The following is a 23,340-nucleotide window of genomic DNA, read 5'->3' on the forward strand; positions in this document are numbered from 1 at the left end:
CTTGTCTTGTCCCCACAGACCACTGAAAAGGGGCTGGCTGATTCCCCCTGCATCCCCTGCTTCAGATAATTATAGACTTTAATTAGGTCCCCCCTTAGTCTTCTCTTCTCAAGGCTGAACAGCCCCATCTTACTCAGCCTTTCCTCACAGGGGAGATGCTCCAGGCCCTTAATCATCTTTGTAGCCCTTCTTTGGACTCTCTCCAGGAGATCCCTGTCTTTTTTATACCAAGGAGCCCAGAACTGGACACAACACTCCAGGTGGGGCCTGACCAGGGCAGAGTAGAGGGGTAGGATCCCCTCCTTTGACTTGCTGGCTACACTCCTCCGGAGCAACTCTGAGTACAAACGTCACCTCTACCAGCGTTGTAGATATCAGATAGTATCTCAGATACATGTGTGAGATTGGCAACATGACATGGGGACTGGTGGGGAGCACTCCCTTCTCGGGTGGCAGCGGGAGCCCCAGGACATCTCAAATAGCACCAGCCACCTGTTTTGGCAATTACCTTGCTCTCCTGGTTTATCAGAGGGCTTGGGAATAGGAGGGTCTGGGGTTTTGCTGCGCTGCTTTTTGTGTACCATGTTCTCACTGATGCTTGGGGAGTGATCTGGTGATTATGCCTTTCTAGACTCAGCTTGGTTGATCAGTGCCAAGGGACCTGTTTTGCGTGGGGTCTGTTCCACATGGGAGCTGTGCCCATCTATGCAAGGACAGAGCTGCCTGGGAAGCTCTGAAGCCTGATGGCACCTACAAGAGATGGTCTCAGCCTGATGGGGAAAGACTACAGGGACAGTGACAGGTTATTATGGGTATATCGGAACAGTTGGAGCCCAGAAGGCACACACTTCATAGAATCACAGAACTGGTTTGGGTGGGAAGGGACCTCAGAGGCTTCCCAGTGCCCCCCCAGCATGAGCAGGGACACCCCCCCCCCCCAAGCCCAGGGTGCCCCAAGCCCCATCCATCCCAGCCTTGAACCCTGCCAGGGATCCCGGGGCAGCCCCAGCTTCTCTGGACACCCTGTGCCAGGGCCTCCCCCCTCCCCAGGAAGGATTTCTGCCTCCCAGCCCCTCTCCAGCTCTCCTGGAGCCCCTTGAGGGACAGGAAGGGGCTCGGAGCATTCCCCAGAAGCAGCCTTCTCTTCTCCAGGCTGAACCCCAGCTCTCCCAGCCTGGCTCCAGAGCAGAGGGGCTCCAGCCCTCAGATCATCTCCATGGCCTCCTTTGGACTTGCTCCAACCACTCCATGTCCTTGTTCTCCTGGGGACCCCAAGACTTGCTCAATAATCCAGAGTGTTTTTGCAGGGAACAGTCTGACTGGTGCAGAACGAGCAGTTGGTACAGTTAAAAATGTTCTCTCAGGGTACTTTGTCTCAAGAAGTACAGAGGTGTTTATTTGGACTTCCTGCTGTGAAATTCCCCTTCCCATGGAGCAGAACAGGCTGAGGGTGCACAGCAGCATGGCTCTTCCTTTGGGGCAACAACTAGAATCAGTGCTGGGCAGGGTTCAGTTCAGTTTACACAGGACTGTTGGTGTTAAACCACCTGATTTGCAGTGATGTGGGAGGAAAGGTGATTCCACACCCTTGGTCTCTCAAATGTAAAAATCTTAAACCCTTCCAAAACTGATGCTCAGAACAAGGGCTGGTGTTTGGAAGGGTGTTCCTCATTCTGAGGGCACCCATCCTGAGCTGGGGCTCATCAGCCAACCCGTGTGCCAGGTGATGGCTGGAACCACTCTGTCCTTCCTTCTGGAGTGGGCAGCTTGAGAGAAGGGTGTGGGGACACAGCACCTCGAAAAGTGCCCTGGCTTTTTTCCAGGCTGCCCTGTGCAGCTCTGGAGCCAGCTCTGGAGGAGCTCTGGAGCCAGCTGTTCACTGTGCTGGGCGCTGGGAGAGGCTGCAGCTCATCTCCTCTCCTTCTCCAGCTGTGACAGTGAGATAACTTATTAATGTTCAGATCTCTCACCATGGAAATCAAATGCTGTGTCAGCTCGTTCTTTGGGTGACCAGGGCTGAGATGCTAGTTATTCATGGTAAAAAACCCCTCTGGTTCCACTAAAATTCCAGGATTATTATGGTACTTTACAGATCATAGTCAGAGATCTGCCAGACAGCATAAAAGTGAAGCACCCACCTTTAGGTGTAATATATCTGAAAAACTTTGACAATTCCTTATCCTTAATTGGCCTAAATTATCTTCCACTTACAGCAAGGAGTTCATAGAATCACAGAATCCCAGGGGTTGGAAGGGACCTGGAGAGCTCATGGGGTCCAACCCCCCTGCCAAAGCAGCTCCCCAGCTCATATTGCACATGGCGGCGTCCAGACAGGGCTGGAATCTGTCCAGAGATGGAGACTCCACCACCTCCCTGGGTAGCCTATTCCAGTGGTCTGTCATCTTATTTATTTAACCAATTAATTTCCAACTGGCAAACATCCTCAATGGCTGATCCTCATGCACTCCTTCTGTACAGGACCATTTTGACCTCAATTCAAATGTAGCTACCCCTGGGATACAATATAATTACTGTTCTGGTAATTTTTAAGGGGAATTTAGAGGGCAGAATGCAATTATTTTTTAAAAGCTTTTGTGGCCAGAACACCTGGCCAGTAATCCTGCTCTGGGGACTCTTTAATAAGGACAAGAGGTCACCAGGGCCACTTTGCAAGTATCTACATCTAGTGTCCATCCCCAGGACTGCTGAGTTTAAGAAAATGAGTAGCTTGACTCGAGATTGTTTTGAGTGCAGCAGCATCCCTGTGGTGTGTGGAACTTAATATCTGTAGGGAATTAAGTAATCTGTGCAGGGAAAGATGCTTGGGCGGTGCTGAAGAAACGACATGTCTTTGGGTATAAGGCTGCATGTCAAATTATCTTTCCCTGTGTGTCTGAGCGAGCTGTTTATTCAGGGATCTGATGGATTTCATCACTCAGACGTCAGAGCCAGGCTGGCTGCTTTCCTGGAAGGTAGCAACCCAAACTAGCTCGACCAGCCGTGCTGTGGAGTCCCTCGCTCATATTTATGGGCTCCTTTTTAGCAGGAAATTAGAACAGTGGGTAATTGGTTTTGTTCCTTCTGGCCTTAAAAGTCTCAGGGAGGAATCATCAGCTGAAATAAATTGTCATGGTTCTGCTGGTGTTGCTGCAGGAGGATGCTTGAGCCCAGGAGCTGTCCCCACTTGAGCTGGGGAAGCTCTGAGTGTGGGCGTGTGTCCAGATATGCAGGAGCTGCCTCTCCTGGTCTCTATTTGCCTGCAGTTTGCCTGTGGAGCTACCTGCAAAAAATCACATGTATCTTTCCCCAACTTTAAGCAGCTTCCTAACAGCTGCTGTTTAAAACAGAGAAGTTTTTTTTCCTTCCTTTTCCATTTCCCTTTGGCAAAGTAGATGTTTGGTATTTAGACCTGGACCAGTGACAGGTTTAAGATCTGGTATGTGACTCAAAGCCAGGACTGAGGGACTCACTTTCTGTCCAGAGAGAGCTGGCAGACTTTCTTCCCCCAGTGTTGCTCCCGTTGCTCCTTTCATTGCTCTGCCTGTGGTTTGTCCCCTGTTTGGGGACTGAGCAGAAATTTGGGGGTGGGGGAGTGGGGTTGGAGGTGGGGATGTTTCAGTGATGCCTCTGCCTTTGCCCTGTGCCTTTTTCTTTACATTTCCTATTCTTCTGGGAGGTCTCTGGGGAGCACATAAAGCCACAATGTGATGTAAAAGTATATTGTACCTAAGGGAAAATTAAACCATGGAAAAACTGGACAGTAAAAGTAGCAGGCAAAGTAGAGATTTCCTTCTATTTTTCATTTCAGTGTGTAAACGGTGTCATATGTTTATTGATAGCTGAAATAACATCGTGAGTTGCAAAGCAAAAGGACTTACTGATAGGGGTGATGCAGAAAACAGGCACATCTGGGGCTGTCTCAGGAAAAGCATGATGTAATTCTTCAGCTACGTTCTGCTCGCTGGATGGAGAGCAGTAAAATCCACATCTGTACTAATGGGGCTGCACTGCTGGGCTAAAAGAAATGAGAAGTTCTGATTTAACAAACACACAGCTGTTGTGGGAGAAGCACATGGGAAAAGCCAAACACACAGTGTGTTCTGTGCCTTCCCATCTAAAGAAGAGTCTACCAAAGGCTAAATGTAAATACCTCCATGTACCTCCTGTGTGAATTAGGGAGGATTCTTTGCTGTAAGACCTGGAGACCTGCTGTGCCTAATGCTAGTTATGGTAGTTTTATTTATAAGAAACCCAGCTGTTTCTGGGGGAATAAATTGTGGTTAAGCACAAATATACAGATGAGTTCTGGTGGAATTTTACACTAGGTACAAAGAAGCTGAGAAAAATTGCCATTGCTTTCCATCCCACCTACCAAAACATTTTTAAAACTCAGCCAAAAATGTCTCTGGGGTGATGGAAGATGTGTTTGCTCAATAACTTTGGAAAGTCAGCTCACATTTAGTTAAGTGTGGAATCTACTGGGCCAAGCTCTGAGGATTCAGCAGCAGCTTATGGGAGCTGGATGTCTTCTCTTCCACTTCCATGAGGTATTGGCAAGTAATTCCTTCAGAAGCTCAGGACCTCCATTTTAAATGGCCAAACAGCCATTATGTGCACACATATTAGGTACTGGACAGTAAAGAAAGGAAACTGAAGAGAACACAGTGGGAAGAAAAATCTCCTTTAAATTGTTTTGGTGTTTAAGAGATGCTTCCTGACCTTAAACCCCTGCAACCAGACAGGGCTGGCTTGTTGCTAAGCACTATAATTACATTTCTGTCACTAGCCTGCATTCATTTGAAAGCACAACTTCATCAGAAAGAGATTTGGTATGGTATAAAAAAGAGGCTAATTGGCTTATGGCTGTAGGTTGAGAGGTCAGTATCAGATTAAAGAGTTAAGAGCATCAGCAAGCGGTGAGACTGAACCCATGTGCTGTGCTGGTGTGTTCAGTTCAGCCAAACAGGACAAGCCTCTTGGGAGTAGGAAACAAGGACTGGCATCCAAAACTATGGGTGGCAGATCCAAGCTCCTTAAAAGCTGCATCAGAAATCTGATAGAGCAGTTTCCAGGATACTGGCTACTGACTCCAAACTGCATCAGCTATAGGATTGCCTGGCACAAAGTAAAAATAAGGATGGACTCCCTTCAGACCAGTGAATTCTCTTGTTCCTTTTGCCCTAAGGCAAAGGAAACCCTATTTGTGGTGTGTCATGGGTGTCTTCAGCAGGAACAGGGAAGAGCAAAGAGGAGTGTGGGACACAGAGCTTGCCTGCCTGAGAGGAGAGGATGTGCTCACTGCCTTTTTAGAAGTGGGAAGCAAATAGTTTGTCAGCAAGGCTCTGTGTGTGTTGTGTTTGTGAGTGGGAGACAGCTCTTCTCTGCAGCCCTGGAGCATATGGCAAGGTGATTCTCTTGCTCAGTAGGAGTTTCTGCATGCAGGGAAGTGATTGTGCCCCTGGACTCAGCATTGGTGAGGCTGCACCTCGAGTGCTGGGTCCAGTTCTGGGCTCCTCACCATCAGAAGGACATTGAGGTCCTGGAGTGAGTCCAGAGAAGGGCAACCAGGCTGGGGAAGGGGCTGGAGGGCAAATCCTCTGAGGAGCAGCTGAGGGAGCTGGGGGTGTTCAGCCTGGAGAAGAGGAGGCTGAGGGGAGACCTTCTCCCCACCTCCACTGCCCTGCCAGGAGGGTGCAGAGAGGTGGGCGATGGTCTCTTCAGCCAGGGGACAGGAGATGGGACAAGGGGCAATGGGCTCAAGCTGCCCCAGGGCAGGGTCAGAGCAGATGGGAGGGAAAAGTTCTTCCCTGGCAGAGTTGTGGGGCTGTGGCACAGGCTGCCCAGGGAGGGGCTGAGTCACTTTCCCTGGGTGTGTTTACAAAAAAGGGTAGATGAGGTGCTCAGGGATCTGGTTTAGCTTAGGATGGGATTGGTTGGACTTGATGAGCTTAAAAGGTCTTTTCCAACCTTGTGACTCTGTGCTGGGGGATATGCAGGTGTAGGGGGGCACATGGGCTTAGTGTTACCAAAGTCTTAAGCCATGTATGTAACGTGCCCACATGCACACATCCACTCCTGTGTTCCTACCCAGGCCGCAGGAAAGCTATCCCATCACTCAGTAATCACCCCAGATTATTTATAACCCCTGTCTGAGTGCTTCCATGGACAGATACTGGATTCTAAAGGCCTGTGCAAATCAGCTGCCTTGCACAAAGATGGTTGGGCTAATTGCAAGTGATACTTTGGCTGTATTATACCTTTAGGGGAGATTAGTTCACCGGGTCCCAGCCAAGAAGAACCACAGGAACAGAGGGTTGTTTAGCCAGAGAAAAAGTTCCTCTTGACAGAGAAGTCATGTAAATGGGAAGAAACAGGAAACTAATCTTCCCTTGTTCGCTCTGAAAGAATGCATATCTCTGAGGAATGTTGTAATTATGGATTTAGGAAATCAGTCCAATTTGCCAGGGTGTGAATTTCAGAGTTCATTCAGTCAGCCCTCTCAAGCATTTCTCCTTCAGAACAAAACCCACCAGGAGTTTAAATGCACCAAAAGAGATTGAAGGAGAGAAAAATCTACTGCCAAGCTTTGCTTTTGGTAAAGATCCTGCAAAGATACTTGTTACTGCTTTGGCTGTGAGCCAGGTGAGGTCTGAGCATAGTAAAATAGAAATAAGTGGTAACCCATGTTTTTCCTGTGGGCATCTATTCTTCATAGACTAATGATGGGGAGAGTTGGTGCTCCTGAGCAAGTTATTTCCATTGTCAAGATTTTTGCTTATTCACTTTGAAGACTTCAGCAAACAGAGCAATGTTCCCTGCTGGGAATGCCACATTAGCATGTTCCTGGAGGCGAAGGAACCTACCTCCCAGCTCCTCGCTCTTCTGAAGCCAGCCTGGGCTGGAACAGATCCATGGGCAGCACGGAGCTGGGGGGAGCACTGGGGGTGGATGCGTGGCACAACGGGGCTCAGGGTGAATCAGCCCACAGGGAGCATTGCTGGGAAGCCCAGCAGGGCCTGGAGAAGGGCTCTCAAAGGCAGGTCCTGAGCTGTCAGCAACCTGCTAACAAGTGAAGCAGCAGCAGAGAAGGGCCCTGGCAGGGAAGCTCAGGGCTGGGCTGCTTCTCTTCTTTGGCAGTGAACACAGGAGGCTTTCAAGTTGATTCCATTTCAGAGCCTACAGGCCTTTGAATCACTGCAGTGATACAGGGGAGAACCTGGAGCTCTGTGGTACAGGGGAGAACCTGGAGCTCTGTGATGACCAACTTTCATTGGAGGATCCCTGTTAAAATAACCCAGAGCCAGGACCAAGTAACAGGAGATTCCTGCTTTGTTGGTTTAGCTTCACCACTTGGAATTTGACCTGAGCAGGGAGAGAATGGGGAAGAGGTTTCTGAGGCTCTCAGCCTGTCTGCAGATCTTTCCTCCTCCAAAGCCTTCATCAGCCATGTGGAGGTGACACAGGCTGGACCCAAGTGGTGTATCTTCCATCTCCACTGGGGAGTAAATGTGCTGGAATTCCACATCCTTTGGAAAGGGAGATGAAGCGTATGGATTCTCATTATATGTGTGACTGCATATGGGAACATTTAATTGAGGGATTTGTTGGCTTAATTGGTATACTGGTTTAGCTCGTTAGAGTTAATACTAGGGCTATCCAAAACAAATGGGAAGGCGTCCTGGTGGCTCCAGCTCACACAGATCCTGTCAAACCAAGGAAGTGTAACCCTGCCAGTCTGTCCAACAGCAGCAGTGGAGACACAGCGGCAGCGGCTTCGCTCCCGCGGGCTCCTCGGCTTCACACACCTGCAGCTCTCACAGCCCTGCAGTGAAGTAGCACGTCCATCCCCTTCCTGTCCCTGCAGTGGTGCCAAGGTCTGGCAGCCTGCAGCTGTCACCACGGTCCCTCACTGTGCCTCTGTAGAGTGGAGTTCCTGCAGAGGGAATTTATCACAGAATCACAGAATCCCAGGGGTTGGAAGGGACCGGGAGAGCCCATGGGGTCCAACCCCCCTGCCAAAGCAGCTCCCCAGCTCATATTGCACAGGGCGGCGTCCAGACGGGGCTGGAATCTCTCCAGAGATGGAGACTCCACACCCCCTGGGCAGCCTGTCCCAGGGCTCCCTCACCCTCACTGGGGAAAAGTTCTTCCCCAGGTTGGTGGGGAACTTCCTATGCTCTGACTTGCAGCCATTGCCCCTTGTCCTGTCCCCTCAGACACTGAAAAGGGGCTGCCCATTTCCCCTGCATCCCATCCTGGAGATATTGATAAACATGAATAAGGTCCCCCCTTAGTCTTCTTTTCTCCAGGCTGAACAGCCCCAGCTCCCTCAGCCTTTCCTCACAGGGGAGATGCTCCAGGCCCTTCATCATCTCCGTAGCCTCCTCTGGACTCTCTCCAGGAGATCCCTGTCTTTTTTATCCCAGGGAGCCCAGCACTGGACACAACACTCCAGGTGGGGCCTGACCAGGGCAGAGCAGAGGGGGAGGATCCCCTCCTGTGACCTGCTGGCCACACTCCTCCTGATGCACGAGTACGAGTAGGTGTTGTACAGTTCTGCTAAGTTGGACTTTGGAACAATCCCAGTTCATAGTCATCCTCCAGGCACCCCTGTAGCTTCATGGAAAACCTTGTGCAGCCTCCACACCTCAAAGCACAAACCAAACTAGAGCTACATAAAGGGGACTTTTGAAGAGAATTTATGAAGGTGCTTGGCAATTGTGTGAACTTCTTGGCCTCGAGATACCAGAGGAATTTTGTTGGGCCATATGAGGACCAGGCTCAGGGACCAACAGCAGTGCAGGTCATCTGCTGTGCAGGATATGATGGGAGCCCTCACTTTCTTCAACTGGAGAGCACAACTTGCCTTTTGCCCCAGTGACACTTTGTTCGTGTGTGTGTGACATAATGACAAAAGGCAGATAGATAAATGCCTCTTCAAACTACACTGGGAAGATAAGGATTGCCAGTTTGTCTTCAGTGCACTGTGTTATTGGACTTAGACAAAGCATCTACTGTGATAAGTAACATACTACTTTGTGCTTTGAAAGCATTTGGCCAACTTCCCCATCCTCATTCATCTTCAGTCTTGCCAAGTGCTGGAATGCTCCCAGAAAATATCTCCAGCCTGCCATCATGGGACCAAGAGGTGTGAGAAATCTGGAAGCATATCAAAACCGTGGCTTATGTATTCAGAACAAGTCCTTGGTCCTTTGCTGATCCCTGGGATGAATAATATTCAGCAATTGGGGCCAGGGTTAGGTTAGAATTCAGAAGACACTTCAGCAGCGGTTGTGAGGATGGGATTTCAGGGAGAAGCACAGACCCTCAGGACACACTTTACACTGAGGTGAAGGAAAAAGAAATGATGTTTTAGAAAGCAAGTGAAGTTCCCTTACTTTATTTGTTAAGGAAATGGGGTTTTGGTTCTTTATGTGTGGCATGCAATTATTTCTCTCTCCAAGCAAAGGTTATTTTAATAGGGTTAGCCTGACTAGCTCATTAAAGACCTACATCTGTGACATTCCCTGAACAAGCAGTGGAGAGGAGAACAAGTATTGCTGGTGAAGCACCCTGGTTCTGTGTATCAGCATAAGCATACCTGGGGTTGTTGTGGGATCGAGATGAGGAAAATGAGCTAATTGTGGGTTAAAATAAAAAGGAAAGTTCTGATCTTCTCACTGGGAAAGTCTCCAGAGTGTCAGGCTGCACCTACACTGCCAAACAAGAGCACCAACTGGTCTGTGGCCCTGGAGACAAGTGGTGCTGCCTGACTCAGGCTGCTTTCCCTCCTGGGAGGTCTGTCTGAAATCCACGGTGATGGGAGTGGAGGGATGGGGTCCCTTTGTGACACTCACTCTGCAAGCACAGCGGCGGCGGCTCATCGGACAGGAGAAGCTGATGTTTCAGGACAGCATTTAGGTGCTTGTATCTGGATGCCAGTGCTTGTCTGTGCTGAGCTTTGCCATCTTGCAAATTTACCTTTCCCAGATCCTCCCACGTCCTGTTGGTGTGCCTGACAGCTCACCTGGGCAATTCAAAGCGCTGCTCTTGTAGAGTTTTACACCTTCTCCTTCTGGGCTTGTGCCTTCTCCAGCCAAGAAGCACTGATATCCCTGTTCTGGTCAGCTGCTGAAGTGAAATCTGGTGATGATGATGGTCATGCCAGATTCACTGAAGTAAAATGTTGAGTGCAGAGCCTTTCTTCTCTGAAGTAGGAAATGTCACATGTGAGAGCCCTTGTCTGTGCTGTGGCTGGCTTTGTTGGGTGATGGTTGGTTGAAGGAAGCCCAACGCTTTGTTTAAAAAAAGTCTCAACCTCTCACTTAATATCTTATGAAAATACTCTCTCTTCAGGCTTTGAAAGCAGAGTTTATCCTTTACCTCTGCTGTATACCTGCTGTGTACCTTCCCTTGTCTGCAGCCAGTGTGAACAGATTTTGGAGACGTGATGACTTCATCTGGTGAAGATGAATGACTTCCCTCAGGGGCCACCTGCTTTGGAAGGATTCCCAATGCAGGAAATGTGTTTGGATCTCTGTAGTATTGTCGAGCATGATCAGGACTGTCCTGTATTCTGGGTAGATGAGATCTTGGGTGTTCTTCGCCCGGGAGGTGCTTGGAACTTGAAAGCAGCAATCGCTGCAAGAAGCCGCCTGTCTCTGTGGAGATGAGTCTGGGTGCTGGGCCGTGGCAGTCACACAAGCAGAGGCTAATGTCAGTTTGGAGGAGCCTTGGAGGTCTCTGCTCCCTGCTCAAAGCAGGGCTGACTTAGATAAGGTGTTGCAGTGCTTGTCTGGTTCCACAGCCCCTCTGGACCTGTTGCAGTGTTTAGCCGCTCTCACTGTCACCTTTTCTTTTTCCTTTAGGCCTGGCTGGAATTTCTGGAAGGATCTGCTTCCATCTTCCCTATGATCCCTATGATATTGAAGAGAGCAATTATATTCCCTCATATCCCCCAGTTTGTCCTTCCCTAGGCCGAACGAGCCCTGCTCCCACAGCCCCTCCTACATCGAGTGCTCCAACCCACCAACCATCTCAGTGGCTCTTTACTGGACACTCTCACTCTGAGCTGTGGTCTCACAAATGTAGAAGGGGGGAATAAACATGTCCCTCAACCTGCTGGCTATGCAGGCAGATGGGTTGATTTGAACAAGACACCTTTTTGGGGGGTGGTTTTTGTTCCTTTTGGCTGCCGTTTGGGAGTGGTGCCTGGACTTCTGCAGGAGAAACTGCATCAGCAGGATTGTGTGAACTGCAGAGAGAAAAATGGAGCCAGATGCATCTTGTCACACAAGCCTGGCCTACCTACTCATCACAAGCTAGCAGCATCATTCAGATTGCCCTGGAACAATAAGCTCCTTGTAAGAAGTCCCATGCAGCGGGTAGTTGGCTCTAGGAGTTGCCTTTGCCTTGACGGGTTCAAGTGATATTGTAAGTTAGACTCCTCTGAATTGCCTTTGGAAGAGCTGTTTGCATGGGGAGACTGGGAGCCTGAGTGTCCTGATTCACAAAGCTGAAGTTAGGTAGTGTGAACATGCCCCAGGGAGCCACGGTGCCAAAGCTTTGTTGAAGGAAGAAGAAAGACCACTTCCCCACCATTGATGTGGTAATGGCCTCCAGAACACTGAAGTGTGGCTCCGTCAGTGACGCACTGATTGCTATCTGAAAGTCAGGCTTCTGGGATCTGAATGGAGGCTATTTTGTTCTGCTCCAGTTCATAAATCAGTGCATCTGAGTAGCCTGTGAGGGGAGAAGAGCTCAAGTGGTGAGAAAGCCCGGGCATGGCTGTCTCCTGCCTCTGCACTGGCCGTGGGTGAGCGACACGCTGCTTTCACAAGTCCTGTTCAGAAGTGGGTGTGGGTACGGTTGGCATCACTGATCCAAGTGGGATACCCAGCAGTGAGGACCCCCCTTCTTGCACAGAACATGCTTTGGCCCTGGTCTGAGCTGGCACTGAGGGGCCCAGCTCCAATCTCTTGCATCAAGGACTTCCCTTCCATGGCATCCTAATGCTGACAGACCACGGCGGCATCTCCCTGAGCAGTACAGATGAAGCTCATGGCCAAACAGAAATGTGGGGCACAAATAAAATAAATTAACAAAGAAACACAGCAGGATGTTCCAGGGAATCGTTGAGCAGTGTCTGCACAGGGCCTGCAGCGCCGCGGGGAGTTCAGAAGCACCGGCGGTGTCCGTGGCTCACAGTGGGTTTGGCCTTTCCAAGTCCAGGTTTCTTTTTCCCCTTTTCAAGTTGCTGTCTCTAAAATATTCTGCTTGACATTTTCTCTACACTAACAGGATTCTTGTTGTTGATTCTGGAAGGACTTGAGAACAGGGGAAACTGGCCAAGACTTTCAAAAGCTAAATTAAAAATCTGACTCTGCAAATAGCCAGTGTCACTGTGCGAATAACTTCACTCTCTGACCAGCACTGAGGGAACACAGAGAGTTATGTTGGGTAGGAATTAATTTAACACACACAGATAAAAGTAACTTAGGGTTGGCTAGGGACACTGCCAAACAAGATATTAGATATTTGGGTCCAAAATTATGGATAACAGTGGAGGAAATGCTGGTGCTATGGACTAAGATTGGGCCATTCCTCAGCTTGCTCTGTGCTGGTGGTTGTGAGGTGGGTGAAGCTGGGTAAGAACAGGATTTACAGGTAGGCAACCTGCAGCAGCCCTTGGGAAAGCTTTAATCAGGGGCTGCTGTCGGTGTCAGGAGATTTTGTGTGTGCCTATGGATTAAAGAATGTCTGATTGGGCTAGAATTCAGAGAGGGATGTAAACAAGCCCCATGGCATATAGGACCTTTTCCTGCACAGGGCTGTCGCTGATGTTGAGCGGAACAACTGTGCCAGTTTCCTCTTGAAAAGTGTGTCTTTCCTGAGAACAAAAGGCATGAAATGTCATCCCTCGTGCAACGTTTGTCTCTGTGTCTGTGCCCACATCTTCTGGAGCCAAAGTTTCCACATTCTTGCTTCTTGCAAAGCTGTTGTGGTGGAAGCCTTTCCCCTTTGTAGCAATGTTGGGTTGTTTTTTTTTTCACTAAAAAACAAACAAAGCTATTTTCCATTTCAGAATGCAAGATGTAATATCTCTGGGGAGATTAACCTTCTTTCCAGAGTTGTTTCTGTGGTTGAAAGAATAAATCTGTTATCATTAAAATAAAAAAAAAAAAAAAGAAATCTGCACCTCATTATTTCCAGAAATAAAGCTGACATAATGGGATTTATTGGAGAATCAACTGGGTGAACTGAAGAGAGCCACAACCCCAAAGACTTTGTGTTCTAGAAAAAAGGCAGAAAGACAATAGGATGGACACAGGGGAAGCTAGAAGGGGGAATTGCTGTGATGTTAATAAGAAAATATGTTCTTTTTGGGAAGGACTCTGAGAAGTGGCTTGGCAGATGAGCAGGAGGAGTTATTCAAACCCCTTCACGTGTTAGGTGCCAGCACTCAGCTGCAAGAGGCAGAGATGTGGGAGACGTACAGCACATCAGGACTGGCAGGGCCAGGGGGAGAGATTAGGGAGGAAATGCAGGGGGCAAGAAGCATTAACAGGAGAGTTTATCCTTTCCTGCTCTGACCCTTCCCTCAGTTCCCTCTGCTGCCCCTCTCCCCACGTAGCTGCTGGACCCCCTCCCGCTGACACTTGCTGTGCCACCAGCCTCATAGGAACAGCAGTAAAATCCTTCCTCCCCAGAGGCATGAGGAGAAACATGGTCTGGCCTTTGGCAAAGTCACAGGGGCTGAGTGCTGAGGCAGCAGTTCTGATGAGCTGATTTCTCAGTGCCCTACCTGGGATGCCAGATTTCTCAGGGGCTTTTCTTCTAAGCTCCTCCTGCAGCTCTGTGCTGTGGGTCACGCTTTTTTTTCTTTCCTGCTTTCTTTTTTTCCTTCCCTTTTACCTTGGGGGCCACCAGCAGGTTGGTTTCCTGATCCCTGTGTAGGCTGCCTGCTTTGAAGACAACTTCTCACCTTTTAGTTATGGGAGGAATGTGAGGAATGAGGCCCAGGGCCCCAGCCCACAGCCCTGCTCTGCTTCTGCACATGGAGGGAGAGTGGGGTGCTGCGGGCTGGGAGCAGACTGCCCCTGCAAGCACTGATGTGTGTGGAGGCTGGGATGGAATTCAGGTGTGCATCTGAGCACTGACACTGAAAAATAGGTTGGTGGTGGTGCCAGCAGCAATGTAACTGCAGAGCTGCAGGTCCTGACCCACCTCGTGGTGTTTCAGCTGGATTTAGCGGTGAAGTTTTCTTGGCAGTACTAACAGTAGTAACTAATCTGTGAGTCTAACAAGAGGAGTGAGTTGATCTGGCTGCAGCAGCTCTGGGAGATTGGCAGGGAGGGCCACTCTCCCCCCACAGACCTGTCCTGACTGTCAGTGTCACTGTGTTCCTGTTTCCTCACAGCTGCTGTGCCACTGTGCCTTAGAGGGCATCAGCCAAGAGGGTCAACACTACAAAAGAGCTGTGGGGAACTCAGCTGGGAGATGGTGATGGGCCCTGTTTGTCTGCCAATAACCTGCTCCCTCCTGCCAGGGTGGGCACCGTGCTGGGCTCCAGCCCCTCTGGCCCACAGATGGGTGTTTCAGCTTAAACCACAGGCAGGGTTTGTGCTGGTGCCCCCAGGCTCTGCACTGTGCCCAGGCACAGGTGGGCACACGTCCTCTTCTGCCAGAAAACAGCTGAGAACAGGGAACATCCTGAACTCCACTTAATACAGGCTCCTCCTGTGACCCTCAGGGTCCTGGTGTTTGTCCCTGTGGCTGAAGCAGCAATCCAGCTGTCACATCCAGAGCCTCTGAACAGACACAGAGCAAGGAACTTGCATCTGACCCTAGTTCTTCACAGCTGGAGTTGTGAGGATAAAGTAGGATGTTCAGAGTATGGTTTATAGGACCTATTTTGGATGCAGGTGACTCCACTCAGCCCCAGGACCCATCCACAGTGCTGGCTGGACCTGTGCAGGCTGCACAGGATGCCTGTCCATGCAGTGTGCTGTGGGATGTGGCTAGAGGAGGGACCCAGTGCCCCTGCTTCTCAGCAGTGTGCAGGTGTAAGCTGAGGAGCAAGGCTCCCAGTGAATATCAGAGTCACTCAGGAAAGCTTTGCTGATGTGTCTGACCCGTGGTCTGCATGTGAAAGGAAATCCTCCTTACCCATGCAAATGCTCCCAAGGCTGGAGGAGACCCCGTGCTGCTGTCTGACCCGAAGGGGATGAAGCCACCTTCTTACTCTCCCAGGACTTCAAGTCACAGCCTCACTTCAGGCCTCAGGGACCCTGTGCAGGCACCAAATGGGACTAAAACAATCCAAACCCTTAGCCCTTCCTTAATTACCTGGCTAATGACCCCAAACACCTTTATTGGCTGGTCAGGTTCTGACATTACTTAATATATTCAGTATCAAAGCAAATAGTCATTGGTCAGGCTGAATGGCTTTGGTTTACCCTTGTTTCTGTGCTGCATCCACAAAGTGACAGTCCCTGAGCAAAGAGCCGTGCTGCCAGGGGAACCCAAGTACCCCAGTGAGCTCTGGGGTACAGGGTGTGCTCTGCATCTCTTGGCAAGGGAAGCGGCACTCTCTGGGTTTGAACAAAATCCCTCCCACAGCGTGGGGATTGTTGCTCCTTTCTGCACTTGTCCAGGCCCCTTGGGATGGTTCTGTCTCCTGAGAGGGGTAGAGACACACATAGAATCATAGAATGGTCTGGGTTGGAAGGGACCCCAAGGATCACAGAGCTCCAACCCCCTGCCACAGGCAGGGAAACCAACCTCCAGGCCTGGAGCTACACAAGGTTGCCCAGGGCCCCATCCAACCTGGCCTTGAACACCCCCAGGGATGGGACATCCACCCCTCTCTGGGCAGCCTGTTCCAGCCCCTCACCACTCTCCCTGTAAAAAACTTCCCCCTAATATCTAATTTAAACCTTCCTTCCTTTAGCTTCACTCCATCCCCCTTGTCCTGCCAGTCTCTGCCCTTTAACAAGCTGATTCCCCTCCTGTTCCTCTGCTCCCTTCAGGGACTGGGAGGCTGCAATGAGGTCCCCCCACAGCCTTCTCTTCTCCAGGCTGAACCAGCCTGCATGATGGAAGCAGCACTGACATCCTGCCTTCCCCTTCCTTCCTTGCAGAGCACAGTTGGAGAGAATCGGTGGCTTCAGGGGCACCTGGTCCAGCTGCTCCTCAGTCACTGCGATTCGAACACGGCGGCAAGATGGGCACAGCACTGGGGTTTGCCCAAGGAGATGCTACCTTATGGAGTGGCTGAGGAGCTTCAAAAGCTTCAGATCCAAGAGAGGTAAAGACTGTTTCATGCCTTTTCAGTGTAGATTACTTATCACTCAAGGGCTATTTATTTGCTTAACATAATCTGCCATAATGCTGCCTGGGGAAGATGATTCTGCACAAGCATCCCCCGAGCACTCAGATCACATCTTGGCCACGTGCTTTCCATGACCATGGACATGGCTGTGAGAGGTACATTTCCATCTGACTCCTGAGTACTTAGAGGCTGTATGAAGTTGCCTCATGCTCCAGAGGGTTCTTCAGGCTCCCTCTGCCAGATCAACAGCGTCGGTGAAACATGGGCAGGATCTGAATGTGCATCTGTTGTACTGAGTCGCTGACACAGCGTGCTCTGCATCCCCTGCTCCACTGTAATCTGCTTTAATGCCTTTCAGGAGAGTTATGGCCAAGAAAGTAATTTAAGTTCCTTAAATTTTTCTAATTGCATTTATATGTCTCTGCCTTTGACAGCTCATAAGCCTTTTTTCATCCCAGTCTGCAACGTTTGCCTCATCCAGATCTTTCAGAAGTAATGGGGATGTCTGACAGTTGGGTTCATGTCCCAGAAGAGTGGCATTAACTGCATTTGGGATAAGGCACATACAGCCACCTAAACTGATCCCCACAGCAGGGGAGTACCAAGATGAATACCAGGGCATTGTGCTTCTGGTTCTGGGTATTCTGTGCTGCATCTCTTCAAGCAAATGGCCCAGGGTCATGCAACTGTATCCCAGGCAGTTGCTCAGTGGTGCTGTGGGAGGAAGGAAGGCTGTATTTGGAAAAATGACTCCATGCCAATGATTTGCTGAGCCCCAGTAATTCACTTCTATACTCAGGTGTGTGATGGTGTGTCTGCTTTGCTTTAGTGACTCTGTCCAGGAGATGTTTAAACAATTTATTCAGAGATCACCACGTTTGGCACCTTTTTTTAAACCTTTTACTTCCTTTTTTCCCTGCAGGAAGACCTGCACACATACATGCTGCTGCAAGTCCCCAGGGACTGCAGGGCTTGTGGATGGCATTGCAGGAGGGTCCTGTTAGGCTCCCACCTAGAGCCACAAGGGAGACAGGGGAGCCTGGGCTGGATGAGGTCTGAGGGTGACACACACAGCCCTGGAGCCTCTCTGCCCACACACGCTCCTGAGCTGAACTCCTGAGAGGCTGCAGGCCACCACTGCCCCTGGGGTCAGAGTAACTCCACACTCACCTTGCTGGCCTGCTGCAGTCAAGCAGCATTTTTTCCACTCATTCATGTGCAGGAATTCATCTAATTGGGTTGTGTGAGCAGAAGAGGACTTATCCTTGGAAGCTGGATGCAAATGCCAGAGAGCTCTGGGCTGTGTGTTGGAGAGCAGCAGAGCTCAAAGCCTTGCTGCCAATTCCAGGAGCAATCCCATGTTTCCAGGCAGAGTCCAGGCTTTTGTCAAAAACTGGAGAGGAAGCCATGACCATTTTTAGGTCCCTGAGGAGTCCTCCACTGGTGTACACATCAGTCACCGTACTCCATCAGTCCCTTGCTGGCTTGATGTCTCTCTGACCCTCTGTCTGTCCCACTGGTGAAATGTGTTGGGGGTTCTCTCAGCGTGGAGGTTGGTGTTTCAAGTTCAGAAGCCAGGTGAGATTAGAGAAAATCTTGCCTGCTCCCAGGAGGTCACTTCTGCTGGCTTTGTGTGAGCTGATAGCCCAGAGCATCTGCACCCTGCAGACACTGCCCATGAAGCCTGTGACACAAGGGAGGAACTTCCTCTGTGCAGCTCAACTTCACAGCGTGTATGATGGAGTCTGAATCTGCCTGGGAAAGGCCTGTGTGTCCAGGAGTCGATGATGACATCATACATTACCTGTTTGGGGAAGAACAAAGTCAATCAGCCTTGGGCAACCTTGTGTAGCTCCAGGCCTGGAGGTTGGTGGCCCTGCCTGTGGCAGGAGGGTTGAAACTCTCTGATCCTTGGGGTCCCTCCCAACCCAGCCCAGTCTGTGATTCCATGATGGTCACTGTTCCCAGGCCATGCTGTCAGTGTGAGAAGCAGAGGCAGGGTCCCTGTTGGCATGGCTGTTGCACGAGTCTCCACGCTGATGCTCATCTGCTGCCCCTGTCTGGGGGCTTTCCCCTGGGCCTGCAGAATGTGTGTTTATGCTGTGGGTGCTGTGGGTGCTTCCTTTTACCTTCTGTTCTTAGTGCAGGACCTCCCTGTTCGTGTCTTATGTCAGAATTATGATCTCCAGCTCAGCCAGGACCTGTCCCTGGCTGCCTGGCCATGCTGACACTTTGCTAGTGGATGAGCAGACCATGTTAAGACTGAGCCAGAGACTGAGTGAGGTTACCTGGTGTAGCAGGTTTGTTGTCAGGCTGTTTGTCTTCAGTGCTACAGCAAATTTCCATCTCCTGGAAGAGGTGTTTATGCAAAAACTGCAGCTTTCATAACTAAAAGCTGTATTTCTGGAGCATAGATTGGACTAACATGAATCACATAGGAGGGGAATAAGAACACAGTGTATTATTGTTATTATTGTTTAATTCAGATGATCTGGGGAGGGTAACACAGATGGTCTTGAACAGCTCATATGCTGAGCTTCATGGAGCTGATCTCCTGGTGCAGCTCTGCCCATGTAACCTCAGGAAATACAACCTGGATGTAATCACCCTCATAACAGCATCTGCAAAAGCCCACTTCTCCAGATGGTACATGGCTTTCTTGGAGCACAGGAAACTCTTGTCTGTCTAGGATGAGCTTCAGCTTAGCTCCCATGCATCGCTGGAGCTGTGCTCCTCCTCAGGCTGCACCAGCCACCAGTTGGGAGCCAGAAGGTTTTTGCATGAGTTGCAATCACTCAAAACACAAAAGGGGGGTTAACAGGAGCATGACTTTGCCACAGACTGTGCATCCAGAAGGATAAAACCCTTCACTGCATCCCTCTGCTCTGGGAATCCCGTGTAGTGGTTGGGTGGAGTGAAGGCATGCCCATTTGGGTGTGCTCTGCCATTCCTGTGCAGTTGTGATGGATGAGTAAACCCCTTTGTGCTCCAGTTTACTCACCCAGTCATGATAACCTGCTGCAGTAGCTGCTATAAAATCAGTGGAGCCCTGAAACCTCATAAAACAGTCTGTCTGCCTTATTTATTGGGCCAACAAAGCAGCAGTTTCCCAGAGGAGGTGTTCACACTCTAGAAAACAAGGTGGTACCAGCATAAAAATGACATCATCTTCACCACTGGGCATACCACATGTGGCTCCTGAACTCTGCAGGTGAGAATATTCCTGGAGACCTGAGGCTGCACACCTTCATTAAATATTTTACACAAATATTGACTTCCCCATGCACACAAACCCACGGAAAAGAGTGTTTGTCCAGTGGAAGCTGCCACGCTACAGAGTTAGTCACACGGTCCCCTAAACAGAAGGTTAGTAAATATTTTCTGAAATAATAAACCAGTTTAAGTCTCTCTGGGAAAGAAACTAGCCAGAAATTTGTGAGATGTCCAAAATAGCTGGGTATTTTTTATTAGTTTCTTCCCTCTGATTGCATCATCTGGCGGAGGCAGCGGCGCAGTGCGCTGACCTGCCAGTCACAAGGCCATTTCCAGAGGCTCCCATGCATTTTGAAAAGAGAATGTGCTGTGTAAGATCCTGTCGTAGGAAATCAGTTAGCTCATCTCTGCAGGCATCTCCCAACATTCCCAGGGTGTTCATACAGATCCTGAATTTGTTGTGCCATCTGAAAGCCGCGCGGAGGGAGTGGCGCGGCCAAGGCACAGGGTCTGTGGGCTCAGCTGGTTCTTCTCCCTTTAGATAGGGAAGATTTTGAAACTGTTTCCAAACTTTTCTCATTTCATCCCTGTGTAATGTAGGACAAAGGTTCTTGTGCAACCTTTGTGGGCATTTAACAGGGAAAGGGATGGTGGAGAAGAAGCTGGAGAGCAACAGGAAGGTCTGTGAAGCCTTCCCAAGCCATTGCACTGTGAAATGATGAGATGGATTCACCTGGTCCTGGATGGGATCTTAGCATGGAGCAGTGAGAGTCTCTTTCTGAGCCAGTTTATGCTGTGGGGAAGTGCGAAGCCTCTGTTGGGACACAGTGCTGGTCAGAGCTGACCTCTCAGGCATGTATTACACATGGCAGCTAGCAGGCTTCCATGCCAACCTCAAAGGCAAAGAGCAGTAAATCTAAAGTGTGTTCTCACTGACTGTGGAAACAGCTTCCCAGCTGGGTCATCCAGGTGGTGTCAGTTCTGGAAGAGGAAGCTGAGACCTGGGTCTCAGACTCCAGCAACTGCTTTGGTTTCGGTGTTCTCTGCAGTGGGTACAGTGCATGTGCCTGGTAAGGGCTTGGGTACAGCATCATTCTGTGGTAGGAATAAAAACAGAGCATGAATCAAGGTGAGAGTGACTGAGCTTCCAGGGAAAGTGGGGAAGGGAGGGTAAGAGAAGGAGTTGAGTGACAGGACCAGGGTGAAATAAGGGGTTTAAGACTTCCTGATGTTCCTCCAGCCTGGGATTTCCTCTCATTGCACAGCATAAACCTGTCCTATCTGGTTCTGTGCAGGGTAGAAGAAGCTCCAAAAGCAGAGAGTTATGATGAGAGTAAGAAGAAAAACTACTACCAGCTTCCTATTCCACGGGCAAATATTCACTTCCTGCAGACGTGGGAGGAGACGCTGCAGTGCTGGGAAAAGGTGCTCCAGGTGAGTCCTACTCTGCTGTTTGCTTTGCAGGGTCAAGGAGCAGGAGCTTCACAGCAGGCTGGTCTGCAGGGCTGTGTGTGGGCACTGCCCCTCCCCAGGCTGGGGGCTGCTTCCTTTAGGGATGTGTGACTGGGGGACACGTTGGGAATTGCTGTGCAGGGAACGGTCCCTGCAGGAGTCACTGGGGTTGCTGTGCCAGCCACTGGTCTCTGGGCTACTTGCAGAGCAGCACAGAGCTGGGAAGGAAATACTGGTGGTCTGGACAGGAACTGCTTTCAGGTGGGGGTGGTCTCTAAGTGAAGAAGGCTTCTGTCTGTGTTGCAGCCTGGGCAGGTTGTTGGCATTGACATGGAGTGGAAGCCACCCTTTGGCATGGTTGGAAAGCCCCGTGTCTCCCTCCTTCAGCTTGCTCTGAAGGATGAGGTGTTCCTGCTCGACTTGCCACGGCTCCTTGAGCAAGCTGAGACCCAGGGGCAGAAGGAGAAGCTTCCCCATTTCATCAAGATGCTCTATTCAGATGCAGCCATCACTAAACTAGGTAACACACATCTCTCCTTCCCAGCTCAGGGACTTTACCCAGCTTAGTTTGTGTCATTCCTAAGGCCTTCTGAAGTCATTGTCCTCTCCTTACCACTTTTTAGCCCTGGATATTCAGGCTGCTGTGCCTGGAACCAGGCTGACCAGCTTAATGGGGAATGATAGAAATGCCTCTTCATTTCAGGCCAGACCCAAGATTTCTGATTTAGCCTCCCCACTCAGACTAGGGATTGTTCACACCAAACCCCAACTGGCACCCAGCTTTGAGAGGTCTAGGGAAGTCCATCACATAGAGTTTTCTGGACTTGCTGGCCCAAAGCCTCTGTGCTGGACACCAGAGCACCCTGCCTTAACATACCTGAGTTTAGATTCTGTTTGGAGGTTTTTGGCAGGGGTTGTTCAACCTGCAGTCCAAGGGTGATTTCACAATTGCCTTTCACTCACCTAGCAGATTTTAAGTAAATTGACCTTAAACTCAGCATTTTTCATCTACCTCTTCAGTCCCAGTCTTGATCTGAAAGAGTATCTCTTAGGAACAGGAGAGAGGGGAGACTGCCCTGTTCTCTGTCTGAAGTCTTGTTCCCCATGCTGAACGTTGGCAGCATCAGCACCCTGAACTAGAAGCAGCTACAGCAATGATTGGAGTTTTCCTACCTGTGTGATTTGAGCTTTTCTTCTTTTTTCCTCCAGGTTATGGGATGTTGGGAGACCTTAACAGCCTTGCAGCCACATGCTCTGCTTTGAAAGACACAGAGGAGCAAGCACAAGGTGTGCTGGACCTCCTCAGAGTAGACAAACAAGTAAGGCTGAACGTGTGAAGATACAGAAAATCACATCTCCTGCACGTGCTTGTAGATAGCACAGCATGGCCTTTGTGTATCCTGTGTTGGCAGGGAGATGGCCAAATGAGCAAAGAGACATTTTTCACTTGTGGTTTTGAGGGCAATGTGGTTCTGTCAAGGAAGAGAGAAACATTGAGGTTTTAACTAAAAATTAGAGCTCGATACCCTAATGACTTGCTTCATTGCCTTACAAAAGCTATGAAAAAGCAACTGAAATGGAGACACAGCTTCATTCAGCTAGGGTGATGCTCCTGAGCCAAGCCACACTTGAACTTGGTAAAAGAAAATTCTTGTAGGAACTGCTATTCCAAGGTGATGCAGTCAGCACTGAAGCAGATACTATGGGGTTAACGATTTGTTAACGTTTCATGGGGGCTGCTCCTGGATTCAGCACAGGAATTTCTGTTCAGCTGAAGCACAGCTGTCCCTGGGTTAGCACACGGCCTTTACAGTCTACAGAAATGTTAAGGACAACATTTTAATGGGTAAAATCTGCAGAGTGCATTTAAGGCTGTGGGTTGGAGTCAACCCAGATCCTTGGGACTGATAACTTGACTGGGGAAGTGCTGCAGGGTCTGAAGTACCTGCCAACAGCTATTGCCTCTGTTCAATCTGAGAAACAGCAACTGCAGAAAGGCTGCTGCCCACTGTGTTGCAGGAATACATTTTCTTGCTGGAACCAGGAGGGGAAAGGTGCTGAATTATCACTGCTGTTCCTTTGTTGAGTTAGTGCTCAACAGCTTTCAGCAAGGCTGAGCACCCCACAGACCTCTGAAAAGTCCCACTCACAGCCCCACTGCTCAGATGCATGCTGTATGACAATGCAGTTTTCCCTTTCCCTGGCTAGGAAACAGCTTTCTTTCCAGCAAGTGTGTTTGTTAAACAAATAGCCAGATGCCATAGATGTCTAATGCCATCCCCAGCCCTTGTCTGAGACAATGGGATTCAGTACACAAGGCAAGAGATAAAGATGATAGGGTT

General features: G+C 49.8%; 1 protein-coding gene across 1 annotated transcript in view; it reads left to right on the top strand.

Moving 5' to 3' along the window:
• EXD3 (exonuclease 3'-5' domain containing 3) overlaps positions 1–23,340 on the top strand; it is a gene marked incomplete at both ends in the record, with an annotated part of 227,076 nt that overhangs the window by 62,251 nt on the left and 141,485 nt on the right. Inside the window, 4 exons of the mRNA XM_084272681.1 lie at positions 16,143–16,309; positions 20,842–20,980; positions 21,305–21,518; positions 22,208–22,317. Of these exons, the coding sequence (XP_084128807.1) occupies positions 16,143–16,309; positions 20,842–20,980; positions 21,305–21,518; positions 22,208–22,317 (630 nt within the window). The remainder of the gene's footprint in view (positions 1–16,142; positions 16,310–20,841; positions 20,981–21,304; positions 21,519–22,207; positions 22,318–23,340) is intronic.

The sequence above is a fragment of the Gallinula chloropus genome (assembly GCF_964237585.1).
Source record: "Gallinula chloropus genome assembly, chromosome: 18".
Taxonomy (NCBI): domain Eukaryota; kingdom Metazoa; phylum Chordata; class Aves; order Gruiformes; family Rallidae; genus Gallinula; species Gallinula chloropus.